Source organism: Sturnus vulgaris, chromosome Z, assembly GCF_052056855.1.
Source record: "Sturnus vulgaris isolate bStuVul1 chromosome Z, bStuVul1.hap1, whole genome shotgun sequence".
Lineage (NCBI taxonomy): Eukaryota > Metazoa > Chordata > Aves > Passeriformes > Sturnidae > Sturnus > Sturnus vulgaris.
The window spans coordinates 37,993,411-38,019,964 of NC_142283.1; the positions used below are offsets into that span (position 1 = coordinate 37,993,411).

General features: G+C 36.1%; 1 protein-coding gene across 1 annotated transcript in view; it reads left to right on the plus strand.

Annotated features, from left to right (window-relative positions):
• The first annotated feature begins 977 nt into the window (after positions 1-977).
• Positions 978-26,554, plus strand: part of SLC27A6 (solute carrier family 27 member 6) — a 36,668-nt gene continuing 11,091 nt past the window's right edge. The window contains exons 1-5 of the mRNA XM_014882356.2: positions 978-1,852; positions 9,700-9,906; positions 12,006-12,164; positions 13,191-13,315; positions 22,948-23,142. Of these exons, the coding sequence (XP_014737842.1) occupies positions 1,339-1,852; positions 9,700-9,906; positions 12,006-12,164; positions 13,191-13,315; positions 22,948-23,142 (1,200 nt within the window). The 5' untranslated portion in view covers positions 978-1,338. The remainder of the gene's footprint in view (positions 1,853-9,699; positions 9,907-12,005; positions 12,165-13,190; positions 13,316-22,947; positions 23,143-26,554) is intronic.

Below are 26,554 nucleotides of genomic sequence, written 5' to 3' on the forward strand. Positions count from 1 at the left end.
GCCGTGCCTTCTGCTTTCTCTCTGCCTTCTTCAAAGCAGTCTTTGCAAACAAGAGTATCTGCCAACCTCTATCTTCCTTCAAATCAATACATAAGTATGTATCTTCCTTACAAGTCACGGCATTTCCCCTTATTCATTGCTTATGCACATTTCTGTAGCAACAGCCAAACTTCAGTCAGTCATAAACTACAGTGAATTTTTGTATGTTAAGCACAGGCTAATGCAGCATTTAATCTACCTTTTAAAAAATTTTAAATACTGGCTTTTTAAGTTATCTCCATCTAAGAGAAGTAAGCTAGAACTCTGTGTTGTCGAAGAATGTCTTTCTGGAAGAAGTGATGAAGACCTCAATACTTCTTTCTTCCTGTAAATGTACACCTAGTTAGCACAGAACATACACATCCACTGCCCTTTTCAAGTAAGGAACACTACAATATCAATAAAAACCTGCCAGCCTACTGACAGGTTCGCCTTTAAAGCGGCGTGAAATCTACTCATAATCTAGTTTTGCACTATTTGATTTGCTTGAATTGGTTTTCAATGCATGTCCAGTCAGAGTCCGTATGCCAGACTGTCCTGGTTTAGGGCAAAATTTGGGAGGAAACTTCTGAATGGGTTCCCTCTAGTCACCCCAGGACACACACCTGTGTCTGTACATTCTTAGTCTAATCGAGCCTCGACCTTAGTGGTAAAACAGAAGAAAACAGTAGTAGAGAGAGTCGGGCATACAACTCGGCTCTTCGGGTGTCTGCACTCCTCCGCTCCTTCGGGGCCGGGGGCGGGGCTGGCCCGGCGGCGGGAGCCACCTGCCCCCCGCTCCCGCCCCCGCCCTCCGCGGGACCGCGCCTGGAGCTCCGAGCCGCCGCCTCGGCCCGGGGCGAGGCTTCCTGCGCTCGGCCGCCGCCGCCGCCTTCGCCGGCAGCCAACCCCGGGCTGCGGCCGCCGGGCGGGGGTGGGCGGGAGGGAGTTCGCGCCTTATGCAACCGGCTCAGGAAGCAGCAGCAGGAGCAGCAGGAGCCGGGCGCTGTCCGTGAGTGCCGGGGCCGAGGGGGGAGAAGGTGTCCGGCCTCAGCCGGCACTCCCGCCCCGCTCCCGCCGGGCCGTCCCGCAGGTGCGGCGAGGCTGAGGCGGGCGGGGACTCCGGCCGTGCCGTGCCGTGCCGTGCCGGGGCTGGCTGGGGCGGGCGCCGTCGGAGCTCCCTGTCTCCCTAGCTCCTGAGCGGTGTTGGCCCGGACGTCCCGCTGTGGAGGAGGAGAGGGCGGGCAGAGCCTCAGCCCGTGCCGGCCTTCGCCTCCGCGCCCTGCCCGGCCGTGTGCCCGGCGGCGCGGCTGCGGGGAGATGCGTGGCTGGGAGGACCTTTACCCGCTCCCAGTGCCGCCCGCCTGGGTACCGGGAGCTGCTGTCGGGATTCTTTCCTTGCACTTCATCCAGAAACTCCTCTTCCCCTACTTCTGGGCAGACCTGGGATACCTGCTCAAAGTGTTGACCTATGGGCTGAGGATGGAGATGTACCGGCTGCAAGGAAGGGTTGTCACCGTCCTGGACAAGTTCGTGACGCTGGCGGAGAAGCAGCCCCACAAACCGTTCCTCATCTACGAAGGGACCGTTCACACCTACAGGGATGTGGACCGGAGGAGTAACAGGATAGCACAGGTCTTCCTGCAGCACGAGGCTCTGAAGAAGGGAGACACGGTGGCCTTGCTGATGGGGAACGAGCCAGACTTCATACACGTGTGGTTCGGACTGGCCAAGTTGGGCTGTGTGGTGGCGTTCCTCAACTTCAATGTCCGCTTCAGATCTCTCCTGCACTGTGTCAGTAGCTGTGAGCCCAAGATACTGGTTGTGGGAGCAGGTAGGATATGCTCCTCGTTCTTACATCCAAAGCTTTTAATTCACATCCTCACACATATCCGGCCCTCCAGATTGTTTATTGGAACCTGATTTACAGATGTGAAGGAAACGCAGGGCTGGACCCTCTCAGGCAGAGTCAATTATATCCATGCTTTGTTAGCAACTATTTAATCTTTTCCTAAAAATTGTATATTGTAGGAGAGTTTTCAACATCTAAGTACAATCTGTTCCAAGTGCTTAATTGCATCAGTAGAAGCTTAAAGTGTTTCTAAAAGCATTAAAATGACCTATTAAGAATACTTTTCCATTACTTCTCAAATGGTCAAAATTAATCTTATTTATTTATATTTATTTATATTTAATTTATAATATAAATATATATTTATTTATTAATTTATATTTATATTTAATTTATATATATAATTTAAATAATGTACTTTATTCTCTTGTACTATCTTCCCATCTTTCTACTGATCAAACACACTGCAAAACTGGAAGGTCTAAGCTTGGACTGTACAACCTCTGTTGTTCAACTGTTTGCAGAGGTACGACAGTTTTCCAAGAATAAAGTTTTGGGAGTATAGGAGGTTGATTCATAATAACAAACTAGTTGTTGCTGTTTGACTGTAGAAGAAATTGCTGTGTTTGAATAGCGATGGTACAGTGTGTGGTACGACTTTCTGGAATATTACATTTTTATTAAATGCTTCAAAAGAATTTAAAATCTTGTAGGCATCCTGGGTATTACATGTTCAAATTTGACTTAATTAGATAGATGTAAAAACTGAAGACGGATCCACGACATAAACTTGCCATAACATTTATGATCAATTGAAAGTGAACTTGCAAGGCTCAAAGACTGCACAGAAGCTACTTAATTGGAAGAAAATATATCAAAATATTGCATAGTAATGTTGTCCCACCTCTCTAAAATTATTGTTTCAACTCTCCTTTGCCTTTTTTTTTTATTGCACACCTTCTTGCTTTGCTCCTGTTACACAAGTTGTGGGGGTTTACACCCAGGACACCCAAATTATACAATTTTCTTCAATCTGTTCTCTACTGCTACAACGTTGTGTTTTCAAAAATGCATTTAAGATTTTTCCCTTGCACATTTTTAAACTATAAATCTTGTAATTCTAATTTTATATGGTTTGCTGGTTTAAGGTGTTTGGTAATTAAAACAAGCCAATGAAACAAAAGCCAATTTAAATATAATCCAAATATATGATAACAAGGCTTCTGAACTGGCAGCTTTTCATTTTGCCTTCTTACTTAATTAAAAAAAATATCTTGTTTAGCTCATTTTTATGAATATGTACTTTTGAGTGAATCATTTTAGGAAGTGAATTAGTGTTCAGGAACTTCCTGCTCATTGACTGTGGCCATGGAGAAACTTTTGATCAAAGCTTGTATCTGAGAGAAGTTTTATTTAAATTAGAGGTAACTAATGGATGAAAAAAGCAGTTGCAGAGCAGAGCCAGGAGCTGTGTTTCTCCACTCTTCATTTGCTACCAACAGCTGATAGTAAGAGCAACTGTGTTGAAATAGGATTCTGCCTCTGCTTACAAGGGAAGAGCTGTGTGCAGACAGCTGGTACAACAGAAATACCAAAAAATTAGTTTTTGAGCTGGTATTTTACATTTTGGACTTCTTACTTTATTACTGGCTTTTAGTCTCTGCTGTAAGTCTTTAAGGCCCATGAGCCTTCTCAGTGAGGCACTTTTTTTTTTTTTTTTTTTTTTTTTAAAGCTGTGGAAGAAGTTAAAGTTGCTAGGTCTTCAGCTATTGACCACATCATACAGGAGCCTCTCCAAAAGAGTCCAGATTTAGCAACTGAAAGTTTATACACAGATCAGTGACTGTGAGGCCCAACTCATACCACTCCTGAAAGAAACATATTATACCTAATTATTATAGATAATAATTTCCCCCTAATGTTTATAACAATTGCAGAGCAATGTTTAACGCTGGGGTTACACAGTCAGTTACATAATTCTTAGAGGTCTATTAAACATCTTTTCATCCAGTGTTAGTATCAAGGGATTCTTCCTCATCAGTGGGCATGAGTTGTTCATTTTCCTTGTGGCACTATTTTCACAGAAGTGTGGATAGTTTGAATATGATATATTTTGTTTTTCAAAGTATTTACACTGAAACCAATCAACCTGTGGTCTGATACCTGTCATTGCCATAGACAGGCATAATGTCTGGCAATTAAGACTGTTTTTTAAAATCAGACAAGAGTACGTGATGGCATTATTTCTGCATAGTGAAATTCTTTTAAAAAATATGTAGGTTTTTCATCCTCCACAAAAGCAGGTTAGCATAGCAATTATATTTCTTGAAAAAGTTAGATTATATCTAGTGTTTTGGATGGCTTTTGGTCTTATTCATAGACTGCAGCACAGCAGAACAGGATTGCTCTTAACAATTGGACTTTCTGTGCTCAGCAAAACCAAATTTGCTCTTGAAATACTTGTCTGTAATAGCAAATTAGAACAGGAACCTATATACAGGCTCTATTGTTGTATCTTAATGTATATGTAGTTAATATTAAGGTTTCAGTTATGCTGAAGCATATCTTCCACCTTCAGCTGCTGTCTGAAACAATTCCCACTGATGATTGTTTATGGCTAAATCTTCCTTGCTCAGAATGATGTAGCTTCCCTTTGTGTGAGATGATTGCATCTTGAAGCTTTTTTGTGCCTCATTTTCAAAATGCGATGTCTCCATACAATTAGGCTTGATACTATTTATGGTTGCATTTTCTGCCATACCTTGTTCCATTTTTCATAGTGCCTGTCTTAAAATCACTCTCGTGTCGTTTTTTGCTCTTCAGTTTTGTTGTGTGCCTGCATATTTTTCAGGCATTGTGGTTTGGTAACCCCTTCCAATTAGTATTATCTTGTCTCTGCTTCAGCACTTGGAATCAGTCTTTCTTCTGATCTGACAATTCTCTCTTACTTGGATTGCTTTTTGTAACTTTAGTTCAGAGTGTTTCAGGAGTATTTAAGCTTGTGGGTTTGATGTATTCTATGAATTCAACAGCTAAATATTTTATTGTTAAACCCTAGATATATTATAAAAACTTCAAGGTTTCTTCCTCTTGTTGGTTTCTTATATGAAATGGCCATCTCTAGAAGTCTGATTTTTTTTTTCCTATGACACTGATGCTCTTTTAATTCATTTAGTGCAATCAAGTACATGTTTTGTCTTTTCATCCAGGCCCGGGTTAAAAGGCAAGTACAGATTCTGTTATTTGCCAATATTTAGTCTTTCTGTTCCTTTCCAGTAATTCCATTTGCCTTTGTGTCAGAGAGAGAGTTTTTTTACTTTAACTACTCTCATTTGTCAGCTATGTTCCCAGAGCATTTAGTTCTTGCTTTAATTTGTTACTTAACCTTCTCACACACATTTTCTCCCACCACTCCCATTTTGGGGAATGTTTCTTGAAAGAGATTCAAAAGCTAGAGTTTCAAACTGTAATAAAACGCAGTTAACTAACTTGTGAGTCAATGAGGAACTTGTAAAAGAGAAAGAAAGAAACTGTCTGCTCTTCCCTTTCAAGAAGTGTTCATTCTTACTGCATTTGTTATCAGACTAGGCCACCCTTAGTTGTTTAAAAGCTGCTGGTTAAACAGAGGAGATAAGGCAGAGCTTAAAATGGAGACATCTTTAAGGCACTATGTCCATTTTGGGGAATATTTCTATTGATTGAAGTCTTGATTGAAGAAGGGATTACATAGCATCTGTTGTATTTTTGTATCTATAGCAGTGTAACAGCAATACTACTAAACAATACATACAGTTTAGTGGCCCACCAGAAATGCACAAATGGAATTTATGTGCCAGGGCATCTCTAGTCTGTTCCTGCTGGGAGGAGTTCAGCCCAGAGCAGGACATCGCAGGCTGCCATCATGACTTCTGAGGCAAGGAAGGATTCACCTGTTAAAGGATTGCTCTCTAAACTCCATGAGATTGATTTACATCAGTCCTGATAACAAAGGCTATTAAGGGAATGTACATGCTGCCTGGACACGTGTGGGCAGCCTGCTCTACGTGGCTCTGCTTGAGCAGGGAGATCGGACTAAGGTGACCTCCAGAGGCCCCTGCTATTCACAGCCAATTTGTGATTTTGCAGTTCTGTACAGAGGTACGTCTCCCAACTGTACTGCATTTTTTTGGGCAGCATTCTTTACTCTTGAGGCACTGGCAGTGCTTGCTGCTGCTGAGTGTATTCTGAGCTAGACAGAAGCATGCCTACATCCCAGAGAAAAAGAGTAAGAGAAGTATTTTTTGGTATTTGTAAATTACATAGAAGTAGAAGTCTCATCTGTCATCTTAGTCACTGAATGAAAAAAGAATGGATTCTATCAAAATGGATTCTATCTATTTGGAATAAAAAACTATTTAGGCCTAAACGTTTATTACAAGGGACCATTGAAAACCTGTGGAAGACACCTGCTCTGTTGGACACCATGTCGCTTTGATCACTTGCTTTTATTCTAGTTTGTGTCCTGTCCCAGATGGTCTTTGAGTGAAGAAAAGAGCTGACTCTGATTTGCAAGGTGATTTATATTTTATTACCTTACTGCCTTCAGTGGCGCCTCAGGATACCAGCACTTGTCCTGAGCCACAGCTGACTTTTCTATTACTACTTTGTGAGAAGCCGTGCTGAGTCACTTGGGGGATCAAGTATAAGTAACAATTATTTTCTGGGGGCAGACAGTGTTGGGAAGAGTTTGGACTTGTTACAACTTCCTAAGCATATCAGCCAGGGTACACATCAAAGTTATGTAAGAACCTTTTCTTGGAGTTTTCATTCTGAGTAACTTTCTGTTCAGTACAAACTGATCTCATAATCTAATGTATTCCTTTCATCAGCATGGAACTGTGTCCTTGCCAACAGCCTGCATGATCTCTCTGCTAGAAAATAACATAAAAAAACCTTTGTGCAGCTAGAAGCCTAGGACAGTAGTTCAAAACATATTTTCCTTGCTTTCTCAAAAGATGTAACTGACATTAATGTATGTATTAATGTGAATATAAAGTAACAGTTTCACAAACTTTTGTTGAATAATGCTTTAAAAGTAAAGGAGAAGAAAAGCAAACAAAAGTGGAAAAACATATCCATCCTGATCAATTCCAGATATTTTTTCCCAGTAGGAGCCAAATAATTAGCAAATGGCGAATATTTGTATACAAGCAATGTAAACAACACAGATGGAACTTGCCAAATTTAGCATGAGGAGACATTTCTCCCAAAACAAGTAACCCAAAATCTGAGTATACTTTTATAGTGTAAAAAGTCAATAAGTACTTGAGTGAAACTCCCAAGTTTAAATAGCTGAGTTGCTTTACTGCAATTGTTTTTCTATATGAACTGCATGTACAAGGTACCTCTAGAAATATACAAATTATAGCTCTTCCAAGAGGGCTGTGTCTTCCTGTCAGGTGGAAAAGATGATATGTAAAGACTAGACAGCCCTACACAATGTCTAGCATGGAAGTTTTCTGTTTGGGGAACAAATGTTAGTTGACCATCATTCAAATTATTATTTGGAAATATGTTACTACAACTGAGAGTCATCTCCAAACACCCCATCTCATGTGTTCCAGAAGTGACTTTCAGTTTCTGGCACTTTGAATACAGCTGTTTTAACTTGTTTAACCTTTTTTTATTCAGGAAATCATTTATTGTTTCTGCTGCTCTCTACTATCTACTGAGAAGTTTCTTTCATGGAAACTTTTAATTGCAAGTGTTCATGCATTGTTGCAAGTACTAGATTCCTGAGCACAAAGAAAAACTATGCTGTGTAATCATTTCAATAGTAATAGTTCAATAGTAGTAAAAACTCCAGAGCCATTGGGAAAAAAATAATGAATATGTATGTTCAATATGATGATTAATCTTAACTATTTTGGGTAAATATATTTCAATCTACTAAAAGGGAAACGTGTCCTTATGTTATTCTTGAATCTTAAACGAATGCATCTGCAGGGTTAAAGTTCATAGTTGCCATCTTTCTTCCTTTGATGCATGAAAAGGGGGAAAAAGAAAAAAAAAAGAAGAGGCAAGTCCTCTTCTTTTTAAGGGACTTGCATTGTGGATGGAGCCTCTGAATGAATAAAGAGTGGCAGAGACTGCTGTGTTCTCTTACTACTTTTGAAAACAGAAATAGAACTCCAGCTATGTCCAACACCTCTGTTTCTTTTGCTAGGTTCTCAGTCTAACTACACAAACTATCCTTAGTATATTTGAGAGACATATATGTGTAATAGGAAGACAAAAATCAGTATAAAAAGATAATATGTACATAGTTATTCCATCACACTTGGTTTATTAATCCGTATTAGAAATAGTACAGTTATATTTTTCTGTTTATTGCTCAAAAATATACCCTAATTCTATAATACAACAGCAAGATATAATTAATATGCCTAGGAACCTTGACATTTGTGGCATCAGGTTTCCTGCAGTTAATTCTACTCTTCTTAAAATTATTTCTTATTTAAATTTTTTCACTCTGTTGCTGTCTATAAGGGGACTGTGTTCCAGTGATTTAAACAGGATGCTGTCCATCTTTCAGATTTCTAAAATTATTTGGGTAATTCCTTCCTGAAATCATTCTGCCATACTAGGAAGTTAGGACACAAAATATTTAATGTTACACTACGTCAGATCTATTTGCTAAATGCTCATAAAATATATAAAATTTGTGCTCTGTAGGCTTTAGGTTAGTAAAACATTCGTAGTTGATAATAGTAGGCTGTATATCCATAATAGCAATATAGATTTGTTTGTTATTAATTAAAATAACTACATCAGTCTGTCATTAGGAATGCAGCTTTCTGAAAGATTAAAAATCTTCAGTTGTTTTGGCATAAAATTTATGCATATGGTGTGCATATTTAATATTTGTGAAGTGAGTTTGGAATTGACATCAGGATTTCAAATGCTGGCTCTTTGTGAGATTCTAGATGAGTCACGTCAACTTTGTTTATTCATTTATGAAAACCGAGATAATAAAATAAATTGATACCCATAGGAATATTTGTAAGATTAATTACTTAGAGTAAGATGTATCAAAGCACTTAGGTGTAAGTGGGTTTTATTGAAAGCAGTATTGTTTCTGTTCTTGATATTTTTCCTGGATTAGTACTTTAATGACTGGGCAGTCTTCTGAGAAAGTGATGTTGTAAAAATGCTTCAAAATATAAATACCAAATGGATTATTTAAGGATTGACGTCTCTATATATTTTCTTTTTTATTTACTCTAGGAACTTCTCTAATTTTTTCTTTTCTGATAAGCCAACAGAATAAACCCTAGTTAAATTGCTGTTTCTTTTTAAATTAGTCACGTCTGTGCTTTTGAAAAAAAGAGTTCTCAATGGGAGATTACTTTTGAGGGCATCTGAAGAAACCTGTACTGTATATATCTGTATATATATACTGTATATATATGTATATATACTGTACGTCTATATCTGCCTTGCATGGATTTCTTCAAGATTTATTTGAAGTTGAAACTCAACCACACTTTCTTCTGGTCTTAACAATGACTAAGGGTTACCTAAAATCACGTGGGCAATAGGAACAAGTAATCAAGGCTCACAAGTTTGCCTTGAAAGCTGTTTGACCATTTGACTGTGAGGGATCAGTAGAATTTTTAGCAGTGTTTTCAGTAGATTTTCGTTCTAGTTCATTGTTATTTTATTGAATCTATATGCATGGCATAGGTGACTTTCTATTATAAGAAAAATTTTAAGAGACAAAATGCTTTATTCTCTTGTTTTGTGAAGACAAATAATGGAAGTAACATTATTTCATGTTGATTTTTAAGATTTGCTTGGGACGTTGGAAGAAATACTTCCTAAACTTCAAAAAGATGTTAGTGTTTGGATAATGGCCAAGGATTCCAGGTTTCCAGGTGTGCATACCCTTTTAGACAAAATAGAAGTTGCATCTGAAGACCCTGTTCCAGTTAATCGATGCACTGCCAAGAACCTCAAGTCAGCTGTTTTATACATATTTACTTCGGGAACTACAGGTACAGATCTGCTAAAAAGTCTATATTTTTCTTCAGCTTTCATCTAGGAATTTGATTTTTCTGAAACTCTAGTATCTCAATAGCAAAATGTCATGTTTCTTATCTATAAGCATTATTATAGAAAAACACCCATATTTCTTTTAAGTAAGTGTTTCTATTCAGTTTCTCTTCTTTATTTTTTCCTGCCGCATTGTGCAAATACTATGAGAGGCTTTACCTCTTATTAATTCACAGCTAAGTTGTTTACAAAACATTGCTTTTTGGTCGGTTTACAATCATAATAGATAGTATTTTGTGACCACATAACACTGCCTAGCTAAAACTAAGATTTTACCTAGAACTTTAAAAAATAATCTTGAATCATGCAAATAGTCATTTGTTGTTCTTTCATCAAGTCATGTTTTATGGACGTCACTGTAGAGACAGAAAATAGGATTAAGTTACTAGCCTTTTAGCTTAGAAACAGATGTCTGAATTGTGCTCCACCAGCTAAGAAGCTAAGACTTAAAAAAACCTGATCACTGACATGAAAGGCAGCATTATGTTTTTAAGATGAGTGGATTGGCATTCTCATTCAGTTGAACACAACAGTTTTAGCCACATGAAGATTAAAAATGCATATATGGTTTGAGGCTTTGTTCCTTCCTACAAATAATAATTCAATTTATTTGCTTCAGGTTCTCGGGAAAAATTAGGAAATAAGAACATCAGTCTCCAATAAAAAAGTTAGGAAGTTATAAATATTGTCAAGACATGAGGTTTCATTTGCAATGCTACTAATAGAAATATGTCTAAGCTTACTTGTTATGAGTTGGGAGTTAAAATTAGCTATAAAATATTACAGAATTGTCCAAGTGGGTTGATTTTGTTCTTACAATTAGAATCAGAATATCTGTGAAGTCTCAAGTTTCAGTTATGTAGAATTTAAAATCTTTTGGAAACTTTGTATGTAATACATTAATTTAAATTGAATTTCTATTATGTACTATGTAACTAGAACCATAAGGTTTGTTTTTTCTGAAGAGTATGGAATAACTAATTCTGAATAACTGAACATTTTCACATGTTTTGATACACCAATGACTAATAATCTTAGTTAAAAGAAGTGTGTATTTTGCACAATCTGTAAAGGAAGAAGTAAAAACTCAAGATTGTAGGAAACTTGTGCTAGAAGCAATTTATTGGCAGCCTAGGCATATTCGCTTTTCTCTTTAGTGTGGAAAAGTGGAGTAGTCTTAAGGTGTAGCTAGACTCTCCACAGATTATACTTCCAGCTCTAGCTAAGTCTTCAAATGAGCAATAGTTGTGCTAGAATAGGTAAAAAAACTTTGTGAACATTGCAATTTTTTAAGAATTGAGCAGTTCTCACTGTTCATCATCAGCCTGACTCGGACTGAAATCTGTGTGTGTGTTTGAGAGCACATACATTATGCGAGATCGCATCTCCTACTCAGATTAATTAGTAGCAGGGTAGTGGCCTAAGAAGCCCTTGCCTCTGAGTCTGCATGTTGCCGAAGAGAAATGCTTTGCTGAACTTGAAGAAACTCATGCAGAAGAACCTAACTGGTGTGGTCTTTTCAATGATTTTTTTTTCCTTTTTTTCTTTTTTTTTAATACTTCATAAACTTTTAGAGTTCTAAAACTAATAGATGTATGATTTTTAGATAAGCACCCGTTGTGTGATCTACTCCATGTAGATACCATACCTTTCTTACTTATCTTACGGTCACTATAACTCTTGCCTTAACAAGATCTTTATGTTAAAAGAAGTCCATATATAGAGTAAATTTTTTGTCCATTTCTGCTGTATGTTATTTGCTAGTAGGCAAACCAGTGAGTTTCTTCATGTTTCTTCTTACTGGAATGGAAGTGACATCAAACTAAGTAGCAAAGAGGTGAGGTTTCAAACTAGCTAATCTTTATGTGTTCAGAAACATGCAATATTGTGTTAAACACCCAATTGACTATTTATGGCCATCTAAAAAGATGGAATTTTTTCTTTACAGAAGAAAGAATTGACTCTTTTATGATTTTAGAGGCTTTATACATAGATTCTCTTTAAGAAATGCTTTAATGCATTATTTTGATTTTGATTACAGGTCTTCCAAAGGCAGCAGTCATTAGTCATTTACAGATTCTTAAAGGAGCTGCTGGACTGTGGGCTTTTGGTGCTACTTCAGAAGATATCATTTATATTACTCTGCCTCTTTATCACAGTGCAGCTTCTCTTCTTGGCATTGGTGGATGCATTGAACTGGGTAAGACTTGCTTGCTTTTGTTGTTAATAGAGAATTAATTATTATAAAAATGTATGAAACATACTTAGGTTCATTACCCCTAGGGAAGCTAATGCTTTGCTCAAATTCAATGAGTAGTCTTTTTTGGAATAGCTGTGTATTTTGGGGAGGGGGGATGTTTTGTACTAACAAAGGATTTCTACAAGCTCTCTTTGGGGAGAAGAATTAGTTATTGCAATTTGTGTCACAAATATATTAACTTCTTTATATTTAGGCAAAAAAGGAAATTAAAGACATAAGTAGAATTTTGGTAGTGTGTATGGTGCATTAGTATATGTACAGACTAAGCATTGTACAGTAGAATAGAAATAAAATCTATTTGGTAAGCTTAAAATACTGACATATACATTGACTACAACAGATTGTACTAACACTCAGCTTTTACACGTATTTTAAAATTCCATATGAATTTTTATCAATTCAATTTGTGTACTGTTTTTACACTGACAATAAATCACATGTATTACTGAGACAATGTAGGTGTTCTTAAAGACTCTTTTATAAAATATTTATTTGGAATTCCTTGGCAAGTATTTTCAGTTTCCTTATGCATCAAGGACAAGTCAGAGCAAGGGAAAGATCATTGTATTATGTGTTAATTCTGTCTAAATCTGCATTGATGAATGCTTTATTGAGAAATAAGGCTTCAGAGACACTCAAATGATTTACTATCAGCCTGAATCTTCTGGATATTTTCAATTAAAAGCTTGAACACAAGAGTTCAGGCTAAACTCTTAAAATATGTTACACCACCAACAGTGTTGTGAGAAGCAGACTTGTTTTTAAGCTCTGATCTATTGCATTACTGTCTCAGCCAGGAGGCTGATTTCCTCTCTCTTTTTTGTCTACTAACATCTCTTCAAACAGCTTAAATACCAAATAGTTCTCTGAGTGAGGCTATCTTAGCTCCTCAGATGTTTTGTTTTACAGCTAAGCTGCCCCACAAAGCAATTGCTTAATTTAATTTTCCTTACTGTGTCCATGAAGGTGCAACCTGTGTGTTAAAAAAGAAGTTCTCAGCTAGTCAGTTCTGGAGTGACTGCAGAAGGTACAACGTGACTGTCATCCAGTACATTGGAGAACTCTGCCGTTACCTTTGCAATCAGCCAGTGGTAGGTGGAATCGAAGTGATGCCTGCTTGTCTGTCAGTGCATTTATTGTTCTTCATGTGGGGATGCTGAAAGGGAAATGAAACTGTATTGGGCATGTCCTTCTGCCCTTCCTTTTATGTGAGGTTCTGCAACTATTTGGTGGTATGCAGATGTGTAATAAAAATAATGGCTTGAATCATGAAGATATACTGAAAGTATTATAAGGAATGATTTTGAGACTAAAATCTGATTCAGTATCATTTGGTGAAAAAGTACTATTTAATGGAATTTTGCACGGTTAGTTCAGAAAACCAGGATTACTGTTCAATGCCTTTTCTGAACTTTTAGAACTTTGTTTCTTGGCATCTGAGTGTGTCAGAGGTCTCACATTTTGTATGCCATGTTTTAGCACTGTTTTGTTTTGTGGAATGTGCATATTCTGAGGCCATCTAAATTGTATTTTTAAACTTGGAAGGGGCTTCATCTAGATTAGCAGCTTTTTGTTCAAGGTGAAACATTTGCCTTTTTTTCCAATGATAAAGCTATTCTAGACAACAAATATTTATGAGAACAGAAAGAATTTTGTGAAAATGTACAGAAGTTGGATGCAATGCAACTGTTATCTCTTTGAAAAGCCTCCCTTTGCCACTATCATAATTTCATTTTGTTATTTCAAAAAATAATCAGTGGTTTATTTCCTTTCCAGTGAATTTTATTAAAATGACTTGTCTCTTAGGAAATGGTACCAGTAACTCAAAATATTTTATCTGAAAATTCTTAGCATCATCTTTAAGCAGTATTCTAAAATAAGAGAATGCAAATCAGTCTCATTTTCCAGCAGAATTCACATTGATATCTCGAGTTACTGACCAAAGAATGGACAAGGTCATTGGATTGCACTTCACTTAGGAAAATTTTCTAAAGTACATTTAAGTAATGTAGTTGTGGGTCATGGATCCTACTGCACTATCCATGTGTGCCTCAGTAAGGTAGAAATTCTTGAATTAAGGGGAGCATGGATGATGGCCCAGTGAAGAGCACTGATGTACTGGATAACAAAAAATCAAGTTATAGATCATATGAAAAACCAAGATATTGGGGAAGCATAGTTTTTCTAAATTGTGGAAATCAAGTTAGCCTACAATGACGAAAAAAATAACAAAGTCATTTCCCTTTTCTCCAAAACTTAACAACTTTTGCCATGTTTGCAGTCTGAGATATTAGTTGTTCCCCTTTTCTGTTCTCTTACTGAATGGGGAGAGCATGGCTTCTTTTCCCACCCCTTTTTATCTTAGAGCACAAATTATACAGTAATATACTTAATTTCTGAAACCAACTCTTCCATTTTTAAGTCCTTACCAAGCCACCATGAAGTGAAAGCAATTTTAAATTGTGTAAATAAAATAATTTATACTATTTGTAACTATTTATGTACTGCATGCAGTGGTTATACAATCATTAACTAGTCATTAACTGTATAATTATTCTATTTGTTAATTTGTGTGCATACTTTCTAGGAGCTGGCATATCTAAATTCTTTTTTCTATGAGCTAAACGGTTTTTTTTGGTTCTTTTTTTGCTTGCTTGCTAAGCCTTCTGAAGAAAACTATAATCATAAAACAAATCAGTTTGACAGCTAGGTACCTGAAGAAAAATATTAAGTATCTGTCATGTTTAAACTGGAAGAGAAACATGTTCACACAAATAAGTGGAAGGTTTTAAAATGTCTTATGCAATTTGCTCTTAGTTTTCAAGTAAGTAAAATAATTTCCTAAATCGGATTCTCTATTTAAGTTTTGTTAATGTAGAAGTACTATATATGCTAGTAGCATGAGAAAGATATGGCAAGTTTTAAAGTTCTGTCAGGATGTTATGTGGGCAGCATTAGTGAGATTAGAGTGCTACAAGGCCCTTTTAATCAACCCAGACTGAATCCATAGCAATTACCTTATTTTCTTAATTTGTTTCTTTAGCACTAAACTCAAAATATATGGTATATTGCCTACAGCTGGAGTCCACACTGGGGCCTTGTATTTCATAAATTCTTAACTGAACTTTGAGCAAGTCTGTCTGGTAGCATATAGGCTCTTGGCTGAGCTTTCCTTATTGGTTTTATCTTGTTTGATTGTTCTTCCTCCCACTCACATCTGCAACAGCTCTTGAAGACTCTTGCAGCAGATTTTTTTTCTGAGGTTATTCTGCATCCAGTTTGGTTTAGTAATCTGTTGTCTGGAAAGAACATTTGTTAGAAAAGGAAGTTGTCTTTTTTCCTTAGGTACAAGTACAAAAAGATCTGGCATTATGTGACATTCATAGATTTTTCTAGGTTTCCAAATGAGTAATCCTCATGCCTGCTCTATTCCGAGCACCTTTTTCTGCAGCATTTTGATTAGTGAAAATACAGTGACCAGCATTGATGGCTAATAGCCATCACTAGCTACAAAATAGATCCGTCTCTAAGATATTAGCATGACTACTCCAGTGAAGAAGAATATTCAGAAATTTGATAAATTGGTCTTGCTGGTTGACATTATGTCCTGTTTTCTGCTTTCATAAGCTGTGATGCAGTATGACAGTATTTGTATGATTTATGATACCTTGCATGAAATAGGTAGGCTCTCTGTTAAAACCAGAGTTCACTTCTGCTTCTATTCAATGTCTGTGTCACAAATAATTGTATCATTGCTTATAATGTCTTATTTGATATGTGTCCTGTTTTATGTCCACTTGGTATTGAGACAGTGTTATCCTCTGGCACGGGTAACATTTCTTGTTTCCTTGGGGTTACCTAAGTGTATAAGACCATGCTTATCAGCTTTCAGACTTTGTTTTGTTAAGCTGAGACAAGACAGTCTTTCTACTAGATACACTTTGGCCAAGGCTTCTTTGGATGGGATTAAGCTCTCAGAAATTACTTCAGAGAAGATGATTAGGGATTTATTGTGTTAAAACTCTTCTGTGTTAGAACAATAGTAGTTTAGAAGGAGAAAACAAGGAATTCATTGCTATTGGCATAAGGAAACAGCATGAATATTTATTTCCCTGCAGTTAACTCAAGTGTTAGGGAAAGGGGTGTAAGGATGGGGTTTATGTAGTTGCATAGCGTGTCTCACAGAGAAGCAGTGAAGGGAATTTAATGGTCACATAAGCAAGGAGAAATTACTCAGCAGGTACTTTTCTACAATGTAGGTTTTACTTGTAATCACATTTTATTTCCCTCAAGTTTAGCTCAGTTTATGTTCAGTACTGGAAATTGTTCTTTAATATCCTTAAAATGTGGAGTGGATATTGTCAAGCCCCTTGCAGGTTTTTGGCATAAATATTTTACTGAATACCCTTAACCAGTAATGTGACACAGTTACAAACAATCAACCTCTGTACCTTCCATGGGAAGGCTCCTAAGAATCTCTACATGTCATTAAAATTTAATTTACAGGGGAAATTTTACAATTTATTCTTCCGGTGACTTATCCTTAAACAAAAAATCTGAAACTATTTGCATGTGTCATAAGCAGACATTCTTAATCCAAGGTGTTTCTGATTTACTGCAATATCAACAGTGCCTCCAATAAAATTGAATACTTTTCGTATATACTGTTAGAGAAAATAGAACTTTTAGACTAAGAACATATCCAGCACATCTGAAAAGAAAAGGCCATGAGATTTGGAAGATTTTTTTTTCTCTCTAAACGCTATCATTTAACCTTATAAAAAACACTGTCACAGCAAACATTTTGCTTTCAACTGCCATAACTACAACAAGAGTGGTTTTTTTGAAAAGTGACTTTAAAACAAATTATAACACCTGTTTTTCTTACTGCCTTCTGATACTTATATATACTGGCATACCTCTCTTGGTGATGATCCTGTCTGTTTTCTCATTCTCCCCACTAATTATGGTAAAGGTTTTCAGTTGTTCTTAGTGGAAAATGTCTTCAGTAATGCCTGAGGAAGCATTAGTTTTCATATCCAAAACAGCACTGAAGGCTAGTTACAATGTCAACTACTGGTTCTAGCACGGTGGATCATGACTTAAGAGGTCATACAACTTGACCAATTTCTCTCCTTCCAGCTTTCAGTTTTTCCTAGACTCATCTTTCAGGTTAAACCAGTGGAGTCATGCAGAAAATGTGCTTATATTAAAAATCACAATCATGCTTTCACAAAGGGAAGCTTCATATTGCTCACAGAACACTGTGTATAATATGCATCACAAGAAATAATCTGTATGCACTTTAATTCTCTGAACTGACCTTTAAAAAGTTTTGTGTGATATGTTTTGACTAGTGTGCTCCTGGGATGGTCACCAAAAATACAATTATCTACTTCGTATTACTGGGTGGAATACGGACAAAAGTGACTTTTTTTCCGTTGGTAGATATTTTATGAGGAGATGGCAGTACTACTAAATAAAATGTTTCCTAATAGAAAAGCTAAACGAAGACAACTTCTTTCAGAATGTAATTCTAATAGATTGTCAGGAGATTGATTATTAAAAATGGAGAGTGAGCTATATTAAATAGCAAGCAACGAGTTTCTGAACTAGAAAGATGTGCCCTTTTCCTACTTTTCCTGTCCTTTCTTATGTCTTTCTTATGTGTTCTTCACACCCTTCCTGTTTTCTTTTATTTGTATTTTTAAATTTCGTTATGTGTTTTCCTCAAAAAATCTAGTTGCAGTTTATAATTAGGCATTACTAAATAATGAATGTGGATGTGCATCTTGAAAAATGTATTATATCTATAATAGTAGGAAATCTCTCATCTTATAGTCTAATAAACTACCTGATCCCCCTTTTTCGGGCTAATGTATCAATAGAGGAACTGGTGAATGTGTTGTTACATATATACCTTGAATGAAATACTTGAATACAAATCCTGTGTCATCTGTCTTACCATATTTTATATTTAACAGATATTTGCATTCTCAGGACTTCAGATTGCTTTCAGTTTCATCAAGGCCATGATACAGTGAACAATTCATGCCTCCTTTTTTGAATTATCTTTGTTTCTCTCCATTTGTATTTTCCTTATGCAGAAATAATAAAAGAACTTGTTTTCTTGTGTTTGTTTAAAGTGGCTGCTCCGGACATTTTTATGTAACTGCAATCATGAATCCTTCCTGCACCAGTTGGTAGACTGTTGATAGCTCCTTAAGAGGCATTTTCCAACAGCTTAATCACGTAGATAGTCCAAGTAGTTTATTGAGAACACTTAAGGAGAAAAGACTGCCGGATGAAAAATCCCAGGCAGGTGGTATGTGATGTAGTAAGGCAGGTCTTGACTTGTCAATTAATTAATTTACAAAAGAAACAAGCACGCAAGATGGAGAACATAGTGTGTCAAACTGATTTATGATGGGTGCAGATGTTTGGTACACAGTTCAAAGATCTTGGCAGAATCAATGGAAAAAAATCCAGGTGTACGGTAAGAACTGTTCTTGCATATTAATGCATTGATATCAATGAAAAGGCATTGAAAAAGTGCTTCACCTTTACTGTTAGAAATAAGTGGATGTAAACGGAACCCCCATTTTATTTCAGAATCACTCTGAATTAAGAAAATAAAATCACAGTGCAGGAAAATAAACAGACAGTTTTAGAAACCTTGAAAAGATGTTACAACGTTCTGTTATTCTAAAATCTCTTGTCCTAGTTATCTGTGGAGAGCTATTAGTAAATTCAAAGCCACAAATAATAATTTAATTATCAGAGGACATGGAATTTGAACTGATTTGAACTTATTTGTAGGTAAGTGACCAGAGGAAGGCACTGTGTCCTTTGTAAATAAGATACTGTGAGGAAGTACAGCTTTTAGTATAGGAGGTGTTAATTTGGTACAGTGTTTTTACAATGGGCAAAGAATACGCATGCACACAATTGCTGCATACCAACTGTTGCAGGGCAACTGGCTGACATGCCACAGCTTGATCAGGTGTCAAGAAATTGCACAGGGATAACAGCTTTTCTGCTGGAAGGGAGATGTACTAGGAGACTCCTTGGAATTCATCCTACTCCTTCAATTTTATTTGTTGTTCCAGAGATAAGCTTGTTGGTGAAATGCCATCTGAAGATGGTGGAAATTCAAAGCATATTTGGTCTAGTCAGTTTAAAGTAAAAGTTTCTGCATATTTATTTTATTTCTTTTTCCATTAGGACATCCTAAGTATTCATTGCTCAACCATGTTTTTGTAATTTGGTTGAATTATCTCTTTTCCTTCCCTTCTCTTCCTTGCAGCATTTTATTTACTGCATAACTATTCAGCCACAATGCCCGTGGATACCAACACGCCTCTCCTAAGAGTTGGACTTCAGCAGTGATCTGGACAATAATCTATGTAATGATGTTTGATGTTAAAAAGAGATATTAGAATGGCTACCTCTGTTTTATTTACTATGGGTCATTTTACATTGAAAGTCAGTTACACATAAAGCTAACATGAACTAATGTCGTATATTAATTATTAAAAATATAAAAATAGATAAAGTATTGCTATATTAATTTACACACATGTGAAACTAATGTGAGTAAAACTCACTGCTTGAAGTTTCCCTAATTTTAATAATTTTCTTCATAATTATTAAACCTGCTGGGAGATGAAATTACATGTAATTTTCATTCTTACAGTTGAAAGACTGCTAAATGCATAACAGTTATAATGGCTTCATCAGAAAGTGGAGAGTTATACCTGTCTGTTGATACAAGATCCCGTGAAGAGTTCTTCCCTACAGTATTCTATGCAGTCCTATGTTGGAACTAACTAAATCACAAATGCAGTAGTTGCAGCAATGCAATCTAACATTCGATCTACCTTAGTTGTGAAGAAGTCGATTACTGCTCTTTTAAGAAATCTGCTTTCTGTAATCAGTTCTTGATAACATCGTACACCTTCTTTGTATTTTTGCAAAAAGGCTGAGTGCTGTGAGAGCATTCCTTCCTAAAGTGAGATGGCTTTACATTGTATTGTTGATGTTGATGATAGGTGTTAACATTGCAAGCAAAATGGGATGATGATCTGTCAGAAGTACTCTGCATATTTTCCACCGGAGAAACAACTTTGTGCTGTATTAACATAAACCAGTCAAAGTAACGTGAGGAGCTGAAATTACTGCACTTTTAAATGATACAGTATTTGCTCTTTTGGGAAAAAAACCCAACCACCATAATCCATGTAGACCACTGTCTTCTAGTTCATCCTAGATGATGAACTAGACTAGAAAAAAGTCTGTCTTTTCAGCAAACAGCTACAAATGCTTTTTTTTTTTCCTTAAAGTAAAAGTAGTAGAAGCAAAGCCTTTTAATTAGCTTGATCTCTAGAGGTTTTGAATGTTCCTAGCCTGATGAAAGACTCACTTAATTACTGTGTGTGTATATATGCATATGTTTGTCTCTTCTGTTCATTGTGGAACAAAGAGTTTCCTTGAAAGTATCTCTTGAGCCGTTTTTTGTATCTTAGCTGAGGCAGAATATTTGAAGAATTCAGTGGCATCAGCAAGAGATAACTGCAGTTTGGCTATGGACAACGTCAATATCAGTTTAGCACTGAAATTGCAAAGAAAATAACTCACTTTGAAAAGTTTTGTGATCAGCTGACAGGAATATTCTAAAAATTATGAATAATTTTCTGAGGGAAAAAAGCATTAAAAGCTTTCCTGATTTAGTTCAAAGAAACACTGAAATAATTTAACTTAAAAAATAAGAATATTATTGTTGTTTATTGACAATATAATTAATTTGAATATGCGATATAACAGAGGTTATTATTTCAAGCATGTAGAAACCTATACTGTTGCATTGTGTTATTGTGTCTGAAGCTGAAAAAACAAACCACTATAAAAATTACATCTGCGGGCAATTTTTAGATACTTCGTTGCAGGCTATGTCCATGTCAGATTCATAGTGCTGTGTAATGCAGCACTTGCTAATAATGATTTAGCATTAATTCAGTGAAGTATATGCTTATGTGTTTAGAAATTACTTTCATCTAAAGATAGAAGGGAAAAAGCAAGAATTTTGTTCTTGTAAAAACAGAGTTGTTAGTGACCAGGGGAAGCTGGTGAGTGATGTCGTTTTGCAGTAAAATTGCCTTTGAGGGATAATGCCTCAGATTGTATTCTGCTGACACTTACCTGCATCAAGTGAAATAGATGCTTTCCTTGATGAATCATTTCAGCAGGAGAATTTTGCAGTAGGAAGACTAATGATGAATGAATACATTTTTATATTTCTGAGAGTTACTGGTTTTGAAGAGGGAAGAGAAAAAAACATAGTGGTCGTTGTGATTTAAAGGCGCTTAAAATTCCACTGTATTTGCAATTTTTGTTAACAGGAGGAAGAATTCACATCCTCATGAAAAATTTAATTTGTCCGAGAGACAAGCCTCCGAGGAACACTGCTGTCTATGTATCCAGTTGATGCCTTACTGTTTTTAATATCCAAATTATTTAAAAGATTCCTGTTTCACTCAGCTGATCAGATCTCTTCACAAAAATAATTTGCTGTGATTTTATGTTAGACTGAAGGTGTTCAAATGGATTTTTACTGTAAAGACATAACTAATCCATACTGGATTGTGGTGGTGGGGGAGAAGGATCATAATAGAAAAGTAGGATGTAGGGACTCTGTGTCTATAGTATATGTATGTGAATGTGTACATATATATATGTGTAGAAAGAATGTGAATATGTACGGATGTGTGCATTTGTATATAGAGAGGTATTTGCATACATTGGCATGTAGGTAAATGGAGGCGTATAGAGACAGTTGCAGTGGCAGAGTGCTATGCAGTTCTGAAGGTATGTGATAAACAAGTATGTTTATTTTGAGCTCTCACTTCTAGAGCATTCTGTATTGCAACTTAAAGTGATTGAAAAGGGAGCCGTATTTTAAACTAGGTGAAATTAAAATAAGCCAAAACAAATCCAAACAGTAGAGATGTTTTGCCTTCTGGTACTTCAGCTTAAAATATTATTGTATTTTAATGGTGGTCCATGCAATCTCAAGGTTTGGGAATGTATAAATAAAACTAGAATATCTTACTGAACTGGATACATACTATTGTGTTCGTTATGGTAAACATGGGACCTGACAACAGTGAAGACTCAAGATCACTAAGAAATAATGTATTCCAGTAACATTGAACAAAACCTTCCATGTCTTAGTACTGAAAAAAGTACAGAAGATGACTCATATGCAGTATGTGGGAAGGAACATATTTTACAACTATGTGAAATCGGATTGTTTCCTCATAATCACTCTGAAGAAAGAAGAAAGTAGCTATTCATCTCTTCTGACTTTAATCCCGGGACAGAAATAATTCCCATCTTTCTCTGTTCTTCCCAACTTTTTAATTCCTCTGGGGAGAAATAGACTGAGACAATACAACTTTTAAAATATGGAAGTGTTTATATAAATCATTGTAGTAATTTTTCAGGAAATAATTACTTTGTTCAACAAGATAATAGGTTTTAGATTGCAGCTTACTACTTTACAGCTGTCCACCAGCTATGCCAGCTTTCTTGAGTGTTATTTTTTCTTCTTTTTGTCTTTTACTGGATGTATCCCAAAGAAGGTATGTTTTCCCTGCAATATATGCAACAATTACATGCAGTTGTCAGTATACTATAAGTTAATTTTTTTTTCTTTTTTTAACAGAAGGAAGGAGAAAAAAATCACAAAGTCCGACTAGCAGTTGGAAATGGAGTAAGAAATGATGTATGGAGGGAATTTTTAGACAGATTTGGTGCTGTTAAGATCTGTGAGTTCTATGGTGCTACTGAAGGAAACATTTGTTTCATGAACCACACAGGAAAAGTTGGATCTGTTGGACGCACCAATTTCTTTTATAAGGTGACTATTTTTTTGCATTCTACTTGGTAATAGTACTGAAAAATTGTGTTTCTTAGTTTGAGTGCAGTCGTAAGTCCAAGACAAATTTTCTAACTCGGTTATTGCAAGTTAATTGACCCTCAGTAAAATCTTGGCACCCAGCCTAGTTCGACTCTCAGCAGCACTGCTGAGACTTTTCATAGAGTTCACAAGAGTCAATAAGGTTTTGGCTCTCTTCTGACAGGTTTGAGTAATCTGACAGTTGCCAAGTACAGTTTCAGGTCTCTACTACATTAGAGGACAAAAGAAAAAGTTGGATTAATTTTAATACCTAAGAACTCCTCATCTCTGAAATAAGGCTACGAATTTTCTATTCTGATGTACTGTTCTACTGTTCTACAAATTATAGTTAGAAATGTGTTTGTATAGTATGTTTATATTGCATATTGCTATGTAAATATTTAACATCAATGGGAATTAATAATAATTAAGGTATTATAATACATACAGTAGCATATAGATATACATACATATACATACAATAGCATATTGACAGATACAAATTGAATAGGTGCAAATAAACATAATTAACTCAAACTACATCTAGCCTATATCAGTATTCAGAAATGTTAAAAATAACACAATATATATATAATCACTGTTGAGTTATTGTGACAGAGAATACCTAGCAAGATTATTAATTTTAAAATGCTATACCCCTCCCCTTTATCTCTAGTCTATTGTAGGTGTTTGCTGTGTTCTAGGTTACTGAAACTAGAAAAAATCCCATTCTGTATTTCATCAGCTTTGCAAATGGCAGTCGTATATCTTGGGGAGGAGGATTATATGTTATTTGTATTATACATTATAACTTTCTTCCATCCTTCTGAGTAAATGAAGAATTTATTTCTCCTTGAAATTCACAGATAGACCTTTTGGTTTTGATCCTGTAAGGACAATCTTTTAAATGATTTTTAAGTCCCAAAGTAACATGTGTCCCAAGCTTTAGCTAATAATGAAAGATGTCTAGCCTTTTTGCAAGGAGACTACACATTTATCATTATGCTGTTGTTTCTGCCAGTTTTTACTCTTCTTGAAATAAATAGTACCTCATGCATTGCCTGGTATTTTAAATTGAGCGATACTTATATCTATATATAAGTCCTGTTAATTTAAATAACATTTGTGCTCCTTAGGAGAATTGATAGCAAATTATCCTGATAAAACTTTTTAGTGAGTGATGTAAAACCATTGTTTAGAAATACAACTGAGGTATCTTCTGATGCCATGTAAATAGGGTTCCAGGCAGCATATGTTCCAGGGTCCTCAACCTCCATACTCCTTCACCACAGTACAATCGCTACATAGACTGCTTTACAGTCTGAGGCCAGAGGAATTCTTCACTTCTCATACAGGAACTCGGACTGCAGTGAGGATTCTGGAACCACTCGGAAAACCACAAGAGCTAGTGTGTTGCTCAGAAACCACTGAGCACTCAGGAATTTAAGCAGATGACTTCACTGATTCTCTGCCCTACACGTCTGATGCTCTGTAGCAGGCAGGGACCATCTGATACTGTTGAGTATCTCCAGAAGGGTCCAGAACTGCTACAGGAGATCAGAGATCTGGAATTTAGAGAGTAGTAGCTGAACCAGGAACCTTACAGCTGATGTTAATTTTTGTTTCTGACTTTTCTAAGCCAGATGCCTTCTAGTCTTACAAGATTTTGCATGTGTTCCAAACTTGAATAAACTTCGTTTTCAGTATTGCAGAACTTTTGGCAGAATCATTAACCTTTTGGAAATCCATGTAAAGTCTACAGCAGATAAAGATTAAAGTTGAAACTACCTGCAAATTTATTTAATCACCTGTATTTTTAATCAAATAGTGTCGGGATTTTGCTTGTGACACTAAGTACATATTTTAATGCCATAGATAAGTGCATTTTTATTTATTTTAGGCATTTGTTCTGGGGTTTTTTAAATAAATTTTGCAGCTTGCAGATTACTAAACAATGCCTTCTGAAGTGTAGCTGTTGTTTGTTTAACTTCAGTCTAAATGACATCTACTAGACAACTAGTGTTATTTAAAGGAGAGCAGCATTATTTCTGATTTGTTGACTTGTGGAAGACCTGAGGTTGGAAATAAAATCCTGCTGCAAAGCAGACAATGGCACAGACAAGGCCCAGCCACCCAATTCCTAACATTTGTTGTTTCTTCAAAGACCTCCTACAATAGCTTTTGAAACATCCTCTTGACATGCAAGACAACATAAGATACCCTCTAACACTCTTCATAGAGATTTTCTAAACACCTATTTCTTTAACTGGGAATAGGAAGAGAACCGAGAAAGCAGAAAAAAGAGGTTTGTGTGTTCATATGTGTGATACACTAAAGGAGAAGGAAGAAACTTGCTCTTTTCCTACATAATTGCAAAGCTGGCAAGACAGTAAATGCAGTACAAAGCCCTATAGATACAGGTATTGAGAGTATAGAGGGAATAATAGCAGAAACTTTCAAAGTATAACATTTTTTGTGGGGGGGAAGGAGAAAAGTAGGAATGCCTTCTGTTGTAGATAGTGACAGTGGCACAGTTTGTGAAGGTGAAATGCAGATAAAAATTATAGCTTTAATAGGCAAACTGAGCTCTCAGAATGAGCAAAGTAACTTTTCTGCCAGTAACTGCTAAGGGCTGGGGATAAATGCTTGTGGTAAATACTAAGCTTCTACAGAACACATTTGTTTTCATAAAAATATTGGAAGACATAAGGTGATAGAAAGAAACAGATGAATGTTACAGCAGTTGGCAGAAGTCATTGTATTTAATATGTTAACTAAAAGCAGGGCTCTTGTTTCTTTTCACACTGTGTTCTTTATATAAGAGGGATTGGTTCATGTGCTTGAAAGCCTCCCTATAGAATATGAATAAATCTTTAAATAAAGGTGTTTACATAGAGTCAATGAACAGAAAAGTAGAAGCCTCTGAATACCTTTTAAGCTGGTAAGACTTAAAATGTTTTATAAAAAATACAGTGTCTTGATTAACACAGTAATATAATAAATTACAGTTTAATGTTTACATCTGGCATATATATGTATCTAGCTAACGTTAATAATCAGTTATGTTATATATGACATACATTATGTGTGTATTTACATAAATGTGATATGGAGAAAATTTTTGAAGACCCTCAATTGTGTCTACCAAATAGATATAAATTGCTTTCTGAATACTGAAATAAATTCTGAGTGATGGCAGACAATGAGGGAGCTTGGGATTATTGATATCTAAGGAGGCTTACAAGAAGGGCTAAAAATAACTCGTGGCACATTCACCTGAAAAGCATTATGTAAAAAAAAAAACAACAAAAAAAAAGACAAACCCAAACTTTATTTGTAAATGTAATTTTTCATTATTTTAAGCAAAGATACT